The following is a 12,985-nucleotide window of genomic DNA, read 5'->3' as shown; positions in this document are numbered from 1 at the left end:
CCGAGTTACACGCGAGGGCCCCCGCGCGCAGGACCCTCGGGGACGCGGCAGAAAGTCGCTTACCGCCGCAGGGCAGGGCTGGACGCCGAGCACTGGTGTCTGTCCATGCTCCTGATCCGGCCGCTCCGGGCTCCGCGCGCTCCCTCCTAGCCTGGAGGGCGAGAGACAAAGCGGGCTTAGCAGGGGCCGGGGCGGGAGCATCCTCGCCGCGAGCCTCCTTCCGCGAGACGCGGAAAAGCGGGGTGCGCCCCCGCACCCCTGCAGGGCTGACAGAGAGCCGCCCCTGGTACAGACAGAAGAAGGGGGAGCCTTCCACTTAGGCCCCGCTCGGCGCCGCTCAGCCGCGGCCGCTCGGTGCCCCCCCCCCTCCGCTTCAGCAGAAGTGCGCACAGCCCCTGCCTGCGCAGGGCGCCCCAAGCCCCAGCCTCGGCCCGGGTCTCGGCGTCCCCGGGGGTCGCCCTCACCTCGGGCCCGGCGTCAGGCGCTGTCCGCGCGCATCCGCCGCTCCAGGAGCGCCCGCCCGCGGCACGCAGGCAGCGCGGTCGCCCTCGCGGGGCCCTGGGTGCCGGCCTGGGTCCTCGGTCCTCCGCCCGGTGGGCGAGCGCGGGGGCGCGGGGTCGCGCGGCGGCTGCGGGTGAGTGCGGAGCGCGGAGCCCTGGCGTCCCGGCGCGCGGCGGCCCCAATCCCCGGGCCGCGCGCTCCCGCCGCCTCTTACCCGCGCCGCAGGGTCCTCCCCTTTGAGACGCCACCCGCGCGCCGCCGAGGGGAGGGGGCAGCGCCAACAAATTGGGGAGCTCGCCGGGCCGCGCTCAGGTCTCCGCCGCGAGCCGCCGCGCCCGGGACGGTGCGCAGCGCTCGCGCCCCGGCCCTCCGCGAGTGAGCCGCCCGCCGCGGCCCCCCGAGCGCCGGCCGCCGGTCCCCGCCGATCCCCGCCGGTCCCTGCCGCCCCGGGCGCGCCACCATGGGGCCCCGGCTGGGCGTCTGGCTGCTTCTGCTGCCCGCCGCCCTCCTGCTCCACGAGGAGCGCAGCCGGGCCGCGGCGAAGGTGAGTCCCGGCCGGCTCCGCTCCCCCGGCGTCCCGCCCTGCGCCCCGGGCGCCCCGCGCGGCCCCTTTGTCCCCGGGCCGAGCCGCCCGCCCGCCCCTCGGGGGTCGCGCGTGGCACGGCCAGGTGCCCTCTCCGAGCGGGTCCCCGCCAGTGACCCCTGTGGGCTGCGTTCGCGCATCCGCTAGGGAGCCTCCTTTGTTGTGGGCTGGGTAGGGGCGAGGTAGAGGACTTCTCAGGGCCCTGGGCAAGCGGAGCCGAGCTTGATACGCGCCGTGAGGGGCGAGGGGGCCCGGGAGTCTGCGGGATTTGAACTCGCACCGCGGGGGCTTCAGCGGCCCGGCGCCCTCACCTGCCCTGGGCGCCCGGGTGGGCCGGGGGCAGGCGGGGTGGGCACGCGCGCCCCACGCTGCTCAGAGCCCCACACTCGTGCCGGGGAGTCGCTTTGGGCGTGTTTCTCCCGTTCTTGGGCGACTGCTGGTTGATGCTGAACAGTTGTGGGCCGTTTGCCTGGAAACAGCTGTATCTTCGCTTTCCCACGACTTTTCTGTGGCTGAAGCACGCTCGAGAACAGAAGTGGGGCTCTTGTGTAGTGCAGTTTTAAAAAGTTAACCAAACTCGACTCATTGCCTTTTATTAATGTACATTAAAAAAAATTATAACTACATCATATTTGAGTGTGAAACCAAAATGAAACTCCATCTTATTGTTCTAAGCACCAATTGTTTTCCCAGTTTTCATTTCCTCGGGCTGTGTGCTTGCCCGGAAAGGATCTGGGAGCTGGGTTTGCAGGAGTAAAGGCTTCCAGCCCCAGACGGTCCTTGATGTACTGTTTTTCTTTCTTTTTTTCCTTCCCCTCAGATAGACTAAAGACCTCAGCTGGTCCCCAGTGTGAAAGCCTTGCAGACCAAACCCCCAGGAAGTGTGGCTTCTAAGGGCATTTTGCATACCCCCCCAATGTTTAAAAAATTATTTTGCTACTTGCCACAGTTCCCACTTATTGTTTGACTGTTTCAGATCCTAATCTTGCTCTTAGGTTTTGTTTGTTTGTTTGTTTTTACTTCTCTTCTGGAGGAATGATAGTCACCGACTCCACTGCTTATAAAATGTATTAACTGTTACATGCCAGAATGAGCCGGTAGTATGCACACCCAGCTCATCCCAGGGCAGGGTTGACTCTTTACTCAAAGCTCCTTCATTGGGTGTTGAAAGGGCTAGTGATCACAGCAGCAATTAACTTCAGATGGTTTCTCCCAGCCCGGAGTCGAGCCAGGCACCATACTCAGTTGTTTAAACGCTCTCCAGTAATGATGACAAAATACTTTGAGAAGTCTCCCGAACACTTTATTTGGGTGTAGAAATACTGACCAAAAGATGTAGTACTTCCAAGGAGAGATTGCTAAACTTGATGGCAAGCAAATGAGAGAAAGTTCTCTATTTGGAAATAGGAACCTCTGTTTGGACTTAGATTTTCTAGTTGATAATTGTAGCAAAGCAAAGCTAATTGAAAGGACGAGCTTTTCAAATAACCAGGACTTTAAAGAACAAGCCACGCACTTATGGGAGCCCCCGTTCTTGCCTGGGAAATCAAACTCATTGCTGTTGTTTGGGATTATTTTACTTCCCTTTAGTTATTCTCTGAGGCCCAAGCACATTCCTGTCCACTGGCTTGGGTCTAAACCTCAAGGTGTCCCATAGAGTTTTAAGCTATCCGGCACGTGGACGGACACCTTCTGAACAATCACTTACTAACTCGACATCATCTTTACACTTTATCTTTTCTGACTTAGAGAGATATGGATGTGCAAGAAAATCCATTTAAAAATATTTGTCTAATTTTTAAAAAGCATTTCACTTTTCATGCCATTAAGAACTTTTTTTTTTTTTTTTTGCTGATCACTTTCCAAAATTACCTGTTAGGTACCAAAAAAGTTGAAATAACTTCAATATTGATCCAAGCAAAATACATTTAAAAATACATTTTGGATGATAAGATGCTGCAAATCCATCAAATCCTGACTCAGAAGCCACCCCGAAGGATTCTTGGATTACGTGTGCCTTTGAAAGAGAATCTGAATCACACTTCACCTGCATTTGTACCTGTCCCAACATCCCCCCCTGTGCTGGGCAAGAATTGCACTTTTTTTCCCCATATGAAAGACTATGTGATTTTATATTTGACCATACCTGCCATGGTCATACTATTCATTTACTAGTAGATGGATTTTCTAAGCCAGTGACTTTTTCCCCATGCCCAGTTTATCTTGATTCCCCTCCCCAACTTTTCTTTCTGAGGCAAGAAAGGAGGATGAGGGTACAGGCCTGAGACAGAAGTGTGCCTAGAGTGTTCTGGTAGGGGGTGCCCTGTGTTCTCAGTTACGCGGTCAGACTGGAGGGAATTGTCCCCATTGCACGCGGCCTCAGATGCCTCTCTCACTGGTCTGGGTGACCCCCCCTTAACAGATGGGTTTCTCGGGATCAGAAATGGGAACTTGCCTGTAAGTGTGGTAATGCCTGCCCCCAGGTCCTGGCGTGTTCAGACCATTACTCACTGTCCTGGGGCTCAATGACCCAGGACTCATGTGAAGTGAGACTTAGTTCCCATGTGAGTATGGACTCTGTTCCGTTGCAAATGTAATTTAAATAAGAGGTTTGAGCTCTACTTTGGGCCCAATGACAGCAACATCAGCCCAATACTTCAGGAGTGATATAACCGAAATCATTACGTTCCTTATATAATAGGGAATCGGTCCAGAACGAAGTACCTCTGATACCAACCAGAAGAAATGATGTGGGTACATTGCATGTGCGTAAGGGTGGCCCCTAGAGAATTATCAGTGGTATAAGTTCATCACGTACACCAAGAGTGAGTGTGGTTTAAAATTTGTCCGCTTTTATTAGGCAGATGAGTTTGGAGGACTCCTCCTTCACCGGATGCCTCAGTCCCTGGCTGGTCTGCCCCTTCTCCCGGGGGACCGCCCCTTCCTTCCTTTGTTCCACACATGCGCCCTGAGCCCTTCTGCAAGCCCTGCGCTCTGCCTGGCGCTGGCCAGGCGACAGTGAGCGGGACCCACTCTGCCTCCAGGAAGCTTGCAGTTCGGCAAGAAATGCCGAGCAGCCGGCAAGCCACTCAGGCTGGTAGATGCTGCAGTGAAGGTAAATCAAGGGCCCTTGGAGCACCTAACCAGCTTTGCAGAAGTCAGAGAAACTTCCAGGAGGACATCCCACCTCCAAATCTGAGGGGGAGAGAGGAACTATAAGCTCAGCGTTACTATTTTCTTGAGTTGTTATGGTGCGTTATACTCAGAGGTGTGATAAATCTACCTGTCCTCTCATAGAGCTACAGGTCTTTGCATTTAAAAAATGACGCTCAGGCTCCCTCCTTTGAGAAACCAAGATGCCGTGGCTTCTGTTATTAACCGTGGTAGCTGAACTTTCCTCCCAGAGGGGTAGAGACATTGAGGAGCAAGGTCTAGGAGATTAGTGGTGAGAAGCACCCAGCTCCCACGAAGGGCCCTGGGTTTGGGGGCATCCCCGCTCCTGAGGCTGTAGGGACACTGGGATGTTTGGAAAGTTGGCGCATGGATGACTGGCTCTAGGCTGGAGTGCCTTTAGGAACTGACCCAGAAAACCTACCCTCACTTGGGCAAGGACATGAGGGAATTCACAAAACCTTGCATTATTCATTAACAAGACTGTTGGCAAATGTCTTGGGACTGGTAAGGGTGGTCATAACTTTAGAAGTTCAGTTACTTAGTTAAGAGCTGATAAAGATTTTGCAGACTAATTGGACCCACAAGTGCCTCTCTAGAACAAATCCTTTTAGAAATCCAGAGGGCATCAAGAATTGAATAAGTTATACCACTTGTTTTGAAGAAGTAGAGACAATGTTTGTTATAACATTTGTTCCAGAAATTTAAAAAGGATTAACTTCATTAAAATGCCTCTCAAGCAGATTTGGTATTTTGAATTCTTGAGATAGAGGAAGCAAAAGCAACAATAGAATGCCGAAAATAATACCATTAGAGCATTGTTCTTCCTGCTATTATTAAACAACCACTAAAAAATGTCGGCTATCGAACAATACAGAAGACATATTCCTACCATTCTTGGGTGTACAATGAAAGAGGATATAAACCAGAACACATTTCAATGGTCAATTTCTTTTGAGACATTGAACACTGTAAGAATTACTTGGGGTTAATATTTTTATAGTCTGGTACACGGTGAACTGGTTCCATCCTGTGTTTCCCTTCATTGTTCTCCTAGTCTTACTCCAGTGACATGTGTCTCGCCTACTTTTCCTTCTGTTTCTCCCCTCTTCCTCTGCCCAGGCCCTGGGCGTGGGTGTGCGATGGGGTCCAGCCGGTCGACTCCTCTCCTCTCCGCGCTGTCTCCCCTCTCTGGCTGGGGAGATCTGCTCTCGTGATCCCTTACCATCCCATGAAGGGGACCCAAACCTTTCTCTTGAACTCCAGCCGAAGATCTTCAAGTTCCCATGGGACATGTCACCTTGGCTTTTGTTTCAGACTTAGTGAATGTGTTCAGAGCTGAACTTAGGGTCTTACCCAGACTGACCGCCCATCCCCACTGTTGCCTTTTGGTTGCTGACGCCCCAGGGTCTCCTGACACTCAGCTCAGACACGGTGACTTCCCCCAGAGGCCTCACCCCGTCTCTTGTTAACCTCCGTGTCACTCAGTCATCGAGGCCACCATGTCTTCCTCCTATGGGCTTCTCCGCGTCCCCACCTGCTTTCTCCTCCCACAGCTGCCACCCCCTTCCAGGTCTGTTCACCTCGAGCCAGGGTCGCCACAGACCCCTCCTCGATCCTGCGCTTCCTCCAGCCTCAGGCTCTCTCTAGCCCAATCCCTGTGTTGTGGGGCAGCCCCTTGTCTCCAGGGATCCTGCGTAGGACCATGGGATTCCTCTGACAGGGGCTACCTACTGTCTAACCTAAGTTTCCCTTCTGTTAGGTGTGGTGGTCTTTGTCTTTTAATAAAGACTTTCTTTTTTATAGAACAGCTTTAGGTTGAGAAGAAGGTGCAGAGATTTGCCCATGTCCCTCTTTCCCTGACATGAGCACAGCCTCCGTTCTATCAACATCACCCACCAGAGTAGGACATTTGTCGCACAGATGGACTGACGGTGACGCATCACTCAGATGCTGTAGTCTACATGAGGGTCACTCTTGGTGTTGTGTATCCCGAGGGTGCGTCCTTCCCCCGTACGCCTGGCCACCACTCCTCTTACTGTCTCCATAGCTTGACCTTTTCCAGAATGTCCTAGAGTTGGAATTGTGTAGGATGCGGCCTTTTCACACTGCCTTCCTTCACCTGGTGATATGCATTCAGGTTCCTCTAGGTCTTTTCGCAACTTGGTAACTACGGTCTTGTTAGCACTGAGTAATATTGCATGGCCTGCACGGACCACGGTTTCTTTATCCACGCACCTGCTGAGGGGCATCTTGGCTGCTTCCAAGTTCTGGCAATTATGAATAAAGCTGCTGTAGACATCCATGTGCATGTTTTTGTGTGGACAGAAGTGCTCCACTCCCTTGGGTAAATTACTGGGCACATGATTGCTGGTTAGTGTGGCAAGAGCGTGTTTAGTTTTGTGGGCGACCACCGAACTGTCTCCCAAAGCGGCTGCGCCAGTTTGCCTTTCCACCGGCAATAAGCGAGGGTTCCTGTTTGTCCACATCCTCACCAGTGTTTGGTGTTGTCAATGTTGGGTTCTGGCCACTCTCCACAGTAGGTAACTCACTGCTGCTTTAATTGGGATTGGGTCTGCGTGCCCTTCACAGCCTGCATCCATGGAGTTTATCTGGCCTTATTCTTCATGGCTCCCCAACCTATAAGCTGGGTGATTGCCACGAAGGACTAATCTCTGTGTTCCATGGGATGATGTCATCTTTTTGAGCCTCAGGTCCCTAATCCAGGAATACAATATCCGTGGAAACCTTCACATCGCTTGGTGTGATCGTGCGGCCGAAGCAGCTCAGCGCTCGCGCGATATTGGTCGTTATCACTGCCACGTGGCTGGGCCTGCATTGTCTCCCGTCTGCTAGTCTGACACCCCTGATGATGCAGGACCCAGCTTCTCTTTCAAATTGCCCCCACTATGTGCAGGAGTGCCTGCCCCATGGAGAGGAATCACGAATGACTAGTAACTGGGGCTAGCGCTTCTGGCCAGCATGCACTCACCAGCCCTGGGAGAGCCCCCGTGGGAGTGTGTGCCCCTGTGAGCCAGTGGTACTGTTAGGGAAAAGAAGGGGAATTCGTGCCAAACGAAGGTGTTTCCTCTTAATTAGGAATTTGGAGGAGTTAGTCCACCCCAGACTAAACACGACTTGGAAATATACACAATGCTGAGCTCTTGATGTAAATAGTTTATTCTGGGGTTTAGTAATATTCCTAGCTTTGCTCTTTTTGATTTTTAATAGGCACACTATAAGAACATTTGATGTCCTCTGAGTTTTAAGGCTTGCGAGATTCGTGGTAAGAGAAAAGATAAATGCAGAGTGCCCAATCAGATACTGAAGGGATATTTCACATACCACGCAGCTTTTGCATATCTGTTGGTTTTATCTCTTGCTGATAAAGGGCAATTCTTCAACCCCTTCATCTTTTACTGCTCTTAGAATCACCACTTCGTTCAGAGTTTTGGAATTACTATTGTTCATTACTGAATAAATATCTTTGTGTACCGTGGGCATTTCTTTCTTGCTCAGACAACGGCAAGAGATACGGGCTTTGAACTGGACGAGGCCAGTATGATGTTACTAGCTTCGTTCCCATCCCACCAAATGCACTGACGATTGGAGAAACCATTTGTACACTCTCGAGAGAGGTTAGCTATTTAAATAAATGTTGTCCAACTCAGTGCAGTATTTGGAGACATGGCATTCCTGTATTTGACATTTCATTAAAATTGTTAAAAATTTTATTGAGTTTCTGCTTTAGAAAATAAACATATTCCTCCATGAAGAACAAAACCGAGGGTTTCCTGGTTGTCACTCTCAATGTCTCCAGAGCTGTTTGCACAAATTTTTCACTGCAGCAACTCACACCTAGAGATCACGGAGGTTCGGAGGGGGTGGGTAGTGGGACACAGTGGTGTGTCTTCACTTTGGAGAGGTGAACCTTTCCTAATGTGTATCAGTTAGCATGTGGGCCATTTTGCAGGCCTCAGAAGGTTACAGATAAACCCAAGGATAACTATTTTGGTATTATTAAAGAAATATTAATGTATATTTTAATCAGTGGAACATTGATTATTACATCTCTAACAATATTGTTTATAAAGTAAGCATGAAATTTTTGTACGAAAAAACAATCACAGTTTATTCTAAAACTCCACAGTTATCCTTTGCAACCAGTCATCCTTTGCAATTTTGAGCATAGAAGTATTTATTTCTATATCATCCAAGATCATCAGCTTGAAAATGTCATTATAAGATGCAAGTAGCTCCTTTTCCTAATCAGCTTTAATTTTCGAGTTCCATTTTAGAATTTAAAAAAAATATTTATTTGAGAGAGAGTGAGTGAGAGAAGATGTGCAGGGGGGAGGGGCAGGCAGAGGGAGAAGCAGACTCCCCACTGAGCAGGGAGTCCTACATGGGGGCTCAATCCCAGGACCCTGAGATCATGACCTCAGCCGAAGGCAGACACTTCACCGACTGAGCCACCCAGGTGTCCCCGGTTTTAGAATTTTTTAAAGGAATACAATAACATTTTAAAAGCTTGGATAAAAGCTTGAGTGAAGGTGTATCACTGTCTTTTTAAACCTATAACATGCAAGGTTTTATTAGGGAAAAAAAGGTCACAGGACCTGCAGTTTGGCCCATTTGTTGTAATGTCCATTTGGAAAATACTCAATTTGACTTCATATCTTTTTTTTTTTTAAGATTTTATTTGTTTATTTGAGAGAGCGAGAATGAGAGAGAGTACATGAGAGGGGGGAGGGTCAGAGGGAGAAGCAGGCTCCCCGCCGAGCAGGGAGCCCGATGCGGGACTCGATCCCGGGACTCCAGGATCATGACCTGAGCCGAAGGCAGTCGCTTAACCAACTGAGCCACCCAGGCGCCCTTTGACTTCATATCTTAAAGAGAAGTAATTCCAAGGACTCTAGAATTAGCCAGGCAAAAGAAGTGTCTAATTCTCTAGGAGGCTTGGCCAAAGGGGTGCACGCACACAGCTTCTTGGAAAGAGAATTGCAGCGTTTCAGACGCATCTGGAGAGAAGCTCCAGACGGGGTAGCAGGCATAGCCATTGAACACAGGGGTGCTGGTTTGAGTCCCTGCTGTGTGACCCTGTGCCGGTGACCTCCCTCTCTCCACCCACATTTCCTCTTCTGGACAACGGGGAGGGCCGTAGTGCCTTGCTTAGGGGACACGTGTGGAGATGCCACGGTTAATGTTTAGAAAGCACTTACGCAGTGCCAGACACTCTTCTCTTTGTTAAACTAAAAGCAAGTTCTGAGGAGTAGGTGGCAAAGTGGTTCTGTCATCAGGGAAGGCATCTTGGGGCTGGGGACCACAGAAGGGCACCCATTCTGGTAGTTCTGGGACTTGAGCTCCCAGCAGAATCTCCTGGAGGGCTCGAGGAAACACAGACGCGAAACCCCCCTCCTAGACTTTCTAATCGGGGGTGCAGTGTGCACCCGAGAGCGGCATTTCTGTTCCAGAGACCATAGGTGTTGTCCATTCTCTTCCTCTGACAGGGGCAGCCACTCGATGCACGTGAGCTATAAACCTGCTCTTCTGGGACGTTGCTTTGCCTTCAAATAAGAAGCTGAACCATTGTGTTTAAAATGACTTTCACAATTCTCATTTTCTTCTCTCTTGTTGGTTGTTGTTGCCACTGGTGAGCTCAGTTCTAGCCCTGGGGTGCCATCTGAAGGGTGAGAAGTGGGAAGAAGGTTCTAGAAGCCTGTGTGTGGAGTGACAGGATGCTCGAGAGCTCATTTGGAGAGGGTTTGGCTGATGGGATTTGGGGGCAGCTGGTGCCTAGAGAAGGTGCTGGTCCCTTGTGGTCCCCTCTCCTCCTCAGGACACAGGACAGGAATTTTCCCATGATCATCTACTTTAATTTAGAGTTTTTGCCATCCTTATGGCTCTGTTTGCCCCCACACACCTGCTAAGAATGTGCACAGGCTGTTTGCTTAGGGACTGGCCAGGACAGAACCAGGCGGGTTGTGGGGCTGGCTCCCCAGTGCATGACCGCTTGTCTTGCCATGCCCAGACCACCCCCCCCCAGGCTCCCATGGGCCTCTGCTGCTTGGCCTCCTCCTGAGGAATTTCTGTTTTGTATCTTAGTATGGCTAAATCTATTTCCTGGATATTAAAGACCATTTGGGGTTAGTGGTTTAAAATAACTCCTAAATTTTGGTCAGGAAATGGCCTATCAAATTAAGATAAACTTGCCAAAGCAGCAAGATGGGAAAAATACTACAATGTGCGTAGTTCAGCCCCTGGGTCAGATGTATTTCGGGTAAGAATGCAAACCTGGTCCAGGCTCAGTTCTACTCACTGACAAACTAGGGAGGACACACTCTTTATTATAGAGGGTAGGTAGCAGGTGGGGTTCTTGGCTCATCCCTCATTCATACCTTATCTTTAACCAACATTTTAGCATGGAAACATGACACTAACAACAGATGCTTTTTTATCAGTTCCTTAAAGCAACTCCAAACAAATAGCTACTGGACATCTTAGTAATAATTAGATTTATTATACTGCAAATAATAAGATTGTATTTCTTTATTCTGGAATTTGGGCTTTTAAAACTTTAAAAAAATCATATAATTAATCATTTATTATTATTTCTTGTTGACCCTAGATATTTTCCCATCTTTCGTGGAGTTACCATGCATGAGTATATTATAGAGATACGTGTGTTTCTCTTGCCTGGATAATTCACTTAAAACATACATAACTTTGGGTGTTGTTTTAGGCTAGAAGGCAGATTTGTAATCAAAGTCCCCCCCCCTTTTTTACATCAGTGAAAGTAAATAAGGCTGAGAATTCACTTAAGCACATAGGACAAATTAATAGGTTCATAACTCAGTGTCTTGCTTCTGGCATTCAAAACCTGTTCAATAAATGTGTGTCGAGTCTCACTCGAGGTCAGAAAATAGGCCAGCAGCTAGACTTGTTCTTATGCTTTGTATTCTGATGTAGGCCCATGGTAGGGTAACAATAATTTTAATAATGGCATAATAGATGTTATACTGAAAAATTTAAATCTCCACACTTCACTGTTCACTGTTTTCATTTTTGCCCCCAGGATTTTCACTCAGGTTCTGAAACTCTGGAAAAATCACCACAGAGTCACAGACTCTGGGGCCAGAGCACCTAGGTTTGAATTCCCCAGTAACGAGCTGTTGGACTGTGGGCAGCCTACTCAGCCTCCCTGTGCTTTGGTTTTCTCATCTGAAAGTAGGAGTGAGGAGGCTACTCCTTTATAGGATTGTTGTGAGGATGGTATACGTGATGATGTATTCGAAGCACGTAAATGGGGGACTGCCCTATCATGAGCCCCAGACAGGTTAGCGCTGACTGATTTCACTATTATGACATTCACCTGTAACTAAAACTATGTAGACTGAAATATACCTTTCTTTTACCTCTACATCATTCCTTAGAATTCTTGGATGATTTACAAATATTGGGATTATAATGATATTCACATACATGCTTTAATTAAATAAGTTTTTATTGCATAATTGTAAGGGTATAATTCTATACCTGAAGAATTCCAAGGTGGAAAACTGGACTTGGAAGACAAAAATAAAACCAACCCAAGCACATTGAGATGAAAATGCACTGTAGTGATTTCATCCAGGGAGTGACCATCATTTGCACAGTTTCAGATTCTCACGAGATGCCCTGACAGTTGGTATTTGATGGCCACTCTGGAGAGGGTAGTCTTCCATAGGTTTCTTCCTAGGTGTGGCTAGTGTGAAGTGAGCGTGGTTTAACAGAACATTCTGCAAATGTGGGAGCCACTTTCCAGGACTTTCTCCCTGACCTCGTTCAAATGAGAAAGGGCATCTTTTCCTTAGCCTGAGAAATGGAGGGTTCTCAGAGCTTTGTTTCCTCAATTTCCCAAATGCATGTGATCTCTTGGAGTCTGATCGTTGACTCTGGTAATTATCGTGTCCACTGAGTCCAGAGTTGATGGGTCTCACTGAAGACAACAACCCTATCTTGTAGTGATAAATTCCTTTGGAATCAGCCAGTGGTGGAGCTCAGTGAGCCGTTTGGGTCTGAGCGCAGATGTGGAGACAGATGTAGGTGGTGGCCCACGCCAGTGCTAAGATCTCACATGTCACTGGGGTTGATGCTGCCTTGGGCCTGACCTTTTCCGTGAGAGACAGTGTCCATGGGGCACCAGAGGCGGGGCTTCCAGCCCCATAACATAAACATCTGTTGCTGAGATCCAGTTCAGAATTCACCTTAGGTCAGGGTCAGGAAGCCACAGAGTGGGAGAGCATACGAGGAAAATCCAAACATGCTGACAGATTGAGAATGTTTATCCGTTAAAAAGCCTAAAAATGAGAGAGCCCCATAAATCTTGATAGTCTTTCTGCAGAGGTCGGTACATGTCTTAGGGAAATGAGTCTTGTTTGTACATTTTACATTAAATTGATCATTTATAGGATGTTAAGGCTTTTTGTGTGTTAAGTACCTTCAGTTAGCATATATGCATATATATACGGGTTGGTATATAAACATACTATACATATGCATAACTCGAATATGATACATATCTTCATATAATTAATGATATCTGGTCATTCATTCATTCATTCAGTATCCTGTACCCACGATGTGCTAGACATTAGCCTAGGCTGGAGAACAAAACAGACAAGAATTTTTGCCCTCAAAGATTGTTTATGGAATTAATACAATCAGACAGTTTTGGCCTTCCATCATGCT

The 12,985-nt window shown here is 48.9% G+C and overlaps 1 protein-coding gene across 1 annotated transcript in view; it reads left to right on the top strand.

Moving 5' to 3' along the window:
• Nucleotides 1-825: 825 nt before the first annotated feature.
• The window catches only part of COL4A1 (collagen type IV alpha 1 chain), a 135,903-nt gene continuing 123,743 nt past the window's right edge, over nucleotides 826-12,985 (top strand). Inside the window, exon 1 of the mRNA XM_081815206.1 lies at nucleotides 826-1,045. Coding sequence (XP_081671332.1) covers nucleotides 962-1,045 — 84 coding nt within the window. The 5' untranslated portion in view covers nucleotides 826-961. The remainder of the gene's footprint in view (nucleotides 1,046-12,985) is intronic.

This window comes from Leptonychotes weddellii, chromosome 3 (genome assembly GCF_054177405.1).
Source record: "Leptonychotes weddellii isolate Sample4059 chromosome 3, ASM5417740v2, whole genome shotgun sequence".
Lineage (NCBI taxonomy): Eukaryota > Metazoa > Chordata > Mammalia > Carnivora > Phocidae > Leptonychotes > Leptonychotes weddellii.
This window is presented reverse-complemented; position numbering and strand designations above follow the sequence as displayed.